Source organism: Lates calcarifer, linkage group LG12 (assembly GCF_001640805.2).
Source record: "Lates calcarifer isolate ASB-BC8 linkage group LG12, TLL_Latcal_v3, whole genome shotgun sequence".
NCBI classification, from domain to species: domain Eukaryota; kingdom Metazoa; phylum Chordata; class Actinopteri; family Centropomidae; genus Lates; species Lates calcarifer.
The window spans coordinates 21,612,762-21,616,989 of record NC_066844.1 but is presented as its reverse complement, the minus strand read 5'-3'; the positions used below and the strand labels follow the sequence as shown (position 1 = coordinate 21,616,989).

The 4,228-nt window shown below is 44.0% G+C and overlaps 1 protein-coding gene across 1 annotated transcript; it reads left to right on the top strand.

Annotated features, from left to right (window-relative positions):
• The first annotated feature begins 219 nt into the window (after positions 1–219).
• apof (apolipoprotein F) lies at positions 220–3,756 on the top strand. The gene is made up of 2 exons (XM_018673487.2): positions 220–380; positions 1,107–3,756. The coding sequence occupies exon 2, from the start codon at positions 1,146–1,148 to the stop codon at positions 2,472–2,474; it is 1,329 nt and encodes a 442-aa protein (XP_018529003.1). The 5' UTR covers positions 220–380; positions 1,107–1,145; the 3' UTR covers positions 2,475–3,756.
• Positions 3,757–4,228: the final 472 nt, after the last annotated feature.

Below are 4,228 nucleotides of genomic sequence, written 5' to 3'. Positions count from 1 at the left end.
GGGACGGGGGAGATGGTGGAGGGGTGGGACGGGATGAGAGGATAACAGGGCAGACAAACAAAAACTGCTTTAGAACACATGGACTTTCCCCACGTGAATCAATATTCAAGCCCTGATCTCTCTGTTGAGCAACGAGGCCAAAGAGGAGAGGGCGCTGAAAGACGGATGAGATGGGGGGGGGGGGGGGACGGACTGTGGGATGTCATGTGTAAAGAAGGGGATTCTCATTGGAGGCAAAGAGAAAGAAGATCGCTATGCATGTTCTGAGAAAAAGAGAGGGGGGGAGAAAAAAGGGAAAAAAACAAAACACATCCTACACACTGAAGCCATCTCGGTCGAACTGCTGCTCTCTGGACTCCAGGACTCCAGATCTGGTTAAGGTAGGTGCAGCATGAATGGCTGGCACAGTTTCAAAAGATGTTTTGAAGTTATGAAGTTGTGAGTAGAGTAACATTTCTATTTTTAGTTTTAGTCAGTGCAGGAAAAAGAGGATAAGCAAAAATGTTTCAGCTCAGTGTCAAGGCTTTATATTGGGATGCGATGCTCTTTCTTGTATGTCGAAAAAAATGTTTAAATCATCCTAAAATATAGATTTTTGTTGTTTGCAGAGGGGACCACTATTTTTTCCTGATTTGTCAATCCTCTCCTTTAGTTAATATTGGCACTGCAGTAGTTTTACACTCAAACACAGTCACAGGGAGACACAAAACTTAAATTATCAATGTTCTTGCTCAAGATTTGAAAACGTCTCCTCATGTAAGAAGCTAACTTTACTCTAGACTTGGCTTTTTTAGGTTACTTCGGGCAGAATTTGTTAAAATTCTTAAATCATACCACATGAATAACTAATTGTGATAGTAAACACAGTACCAAACAACTGCACCAGTCACTGAGTAGTGTCTGCAAAGAAACAAGTTTAGCCACAAGACGGTCTGAACAAACAGCGAGACAACAGGCAAATAATCTCTGCGTGAGAGTGACTGCAGGATTTACTTGGTTTACACTGACGACACATTAAGCAAATAAAAGTTCAAGACCTCAAAGTCACTGTTTATTCAGTACATAAGGGCACATAAGGATAAATTTTGCGATGTCTCTGTCTTCAGTGTTTGGTGTAGTATCTGGAAAAACAAACAGGAGTGGAAATGATGTCCTCCAAACTGAAGTGGCTGATTGTGATCCAGCTCCTACTGAATGAACAGGCTCTGTGCAGGGTCACACCCCCTCTGTCTCAGAGGAACGCTCTACTCCTGGGAACTGGCTCCCATGAAGAGGCAGAGGAAATGCCCAAACGGAACCATCAGTCTTTCCTGGGATCCCAACTCCAGCTCGGTCTATCTTCTGCTGAAAAGACTGGTCCTGTGTCAGCGGATGCACAAAAAGAGGAAAGAGCCCGCTCTGCCGAACATGTGATATCAGACCTCGAGATGAAGCTTCAGGGGCAGATCAGAGATCATCTCAACATTCAGGGCAACATCAGCTGTGAGGAGCTTCTGTCTGCCAGCACCGTGGATGACCCACTGTCCTCCATGTTCCCCCAGGAGCTGCTGGGTCTCTCTCTGGTGCCTGTGTTGGTGGTGGCAGGATGCCCAAAGGAGGCTCAGACCCTGGTGCTGAAGCTGTATGACCTGCTAGGAGTGGAGGATACGGAGGAGCTCCTGATGGAGGTGGAAAGTCTGATAGAGAGGAGGATGAGAAAGTCAGCATCTCCTCCATCACCTCCATCTGCAGCATCATCTTCAGAGAGGGATCAAGCAGGGTCCCACATAGAAGCTGTGATGTTTAACATCCAGCAGCTGGTGATGGTGGGAGAAGAAACCTCTACGCAGGAAGGACACTGTGAGGGGTGGACCAGGGTGAATGGAACCACACTGGTGGGAACAGCTGTGGAGGGAGCTACAGGTGGACTGGAGGAGGCAGTGAACAGCTGTGAGAGACTTGGAGTTCTGTGTGCTGGCGTGACCAGCAGTGGACTGCTCACACCTGGCACATACCGGGCAGTGCTGAAGAAAGGCAGTCGTGTCCTGCCGTCCGACTCCTCTGGATGTGAGTGCTGGATCCGTCAGTGCAGTGCAGAGGAGGATGTCTCCATCCCCACCACCTCAGGTCGACGGATGAGGCGCAACACCCAGAGGAGCTGCATCAACAAAAGCGAGGAGCGCGTGTACAATGTGGTGGAGTGGATCCCTGCAGTTAGCACCCTCTACAACCTGGGCACAGCAGTGTATTACGCCTCGGTCAACTGCTCCGAAACCGCCAAGGAGAGAGCCATCCTCAGTGCTGTCGACCTGGGCACAGATGCTCTCATGGTCGCCACGGGGGGCACCGCTGGGGTGGCAGGTTATGCTCTGGGTGCAGGGGTGAAGACTGGCGTGAAGGCCGGAGTCAGGTATCTGCTCAACTCCATGAAGCAAGAGGATGATGTGCTGGTGAACCAGTTCAGCTGGGAGGAGGGAGTCATCACCATCCAATAGACTGAAGGATCAATAAATCAGCCTGCAAAGTTTTAATTTGTTTATACATTAAAAAAGAAACAATGACACAGGATCAGTGTTTGTTAACTGACATGGCTGAAGAGTAACAATTTGGTTTACCAGAGTTAATGTGATCTAGATTACAAGGAAAATGCAGTATTACACATTGTTGTATTTCTCAGTGGATAATCAGTCACATTTTGAAAGGGGAAAAAAGCTTTTACTATTTGTGTGACTGTGCACACACACCTCATTTTACACAGTTTGACACAATAATTATGTAGTGATTTTGTAGTGATTTTAATAGTGATTTAACTCAGTCTGTAAATTTAAGTAAATTAGTTGTTTTGTTTTTTAGAGGAAGACGATCTAACCTATAAAATAAAATAATATAAATTAGTTAAAGGTGGATTACATTACACATTACAGTAATTGTAAATAATCTCAGTATAGGTAACCTCAGAGAGTAAGCTTTGAACCTTTGCTTTTAGAAAAAACAAATCTCTGTGTATATGAGAAAATAGTTGAACAATTTATCACGTTAAGCAGCAACATTTAAAGAACTGGTCTCAGGAAACTAAGCCTGTAAACCCTCAAGACTTTGATTTTGCCCTCTGTCCAGTGTCTTTTCCTTTGTGTACTGTCCTTCCTCATTCTTGTTGTTTTCCTCCTCCCATCAAAACCTTTTGTCAGGTCAGACACAGGTCACATTCTCACCTCTGGTGTCATTGCAGGGACAGTAGACTGGGAACTAAATCTTATTGTTTTATGTGTTTATCTTTAAGTGTTAGTAAATTGTATATTAAATGTGTGTGCACATAGTTTGCTGTCAGTGTGGTAGTTTGTTCAGTTGACTCAGTGTTGTCAAGCTGATTGTGAAATACACAATGTACTCTGAGGAGAAAGTCAAATTGCCCTCTGATGAATGAATGTAAGTATGTAAGTAAAAAGCAAACAGTTGCATACATTCTTCCTATATGCACAACAACAGTTCAACACATCATTTAGGAGCTCTTATATTTATGATGAGAGCTGTGGAAGCTGCTTGTGTTCATGTGTGACGACAAACATTTGATGTTCTCCAACTGGCAAACCTTTAAAAGAAAAGTGAGGGTCACACTCTCTGACTTCTGGATTATTACATTTTCTTTTTACTGTGGAAGAGCATGGTATCTCAATGAAAGAAAATCCAGAATGGGCCTTTTTCACCAGAGACATTTTGACATGTCACAGTAGGAAAATTGCAGGTGTAAATAATAAAATCAATGATGGCTGATCTCCACTTGTCTGCTTCAGTGTCAGGGTGCCTGCTTTTGTTTGTGCTGGCTAACCAGACATCTGAACAAAACTGGGTCACTTATGTTATTATGACTATTATGACTGCTGTAAAAAGGATCAGTTTGAAGGCAGCTGGCTGACACCTCTCATTTGAATCTGCATGCTCTCTCTCTGTCTCCATGTGTTTTTCCTCCCACATAACATGACATTCCATCCAAGACATGTAAGTTAGGTGAAGTTAGTGTGTTTGTCTGTCTGTATTTATGTTGGTCCTGTGACAGATTGGTCACATGTCCATAATGCCAGTTTCTTACCCTGGTAGAGAGCCATTTATGATAGCTGACAGGCAATATGTTATCTCTTCCATGATTCTGAGAGCTGCCCTGTGAACTTTGCTCTCTTTTTTACCAAACTGTTAAATCCACTTCTCTCTGGAAGTCCTCAGTTCTTAAATTTGCAGCAAATTAATCCGCTTG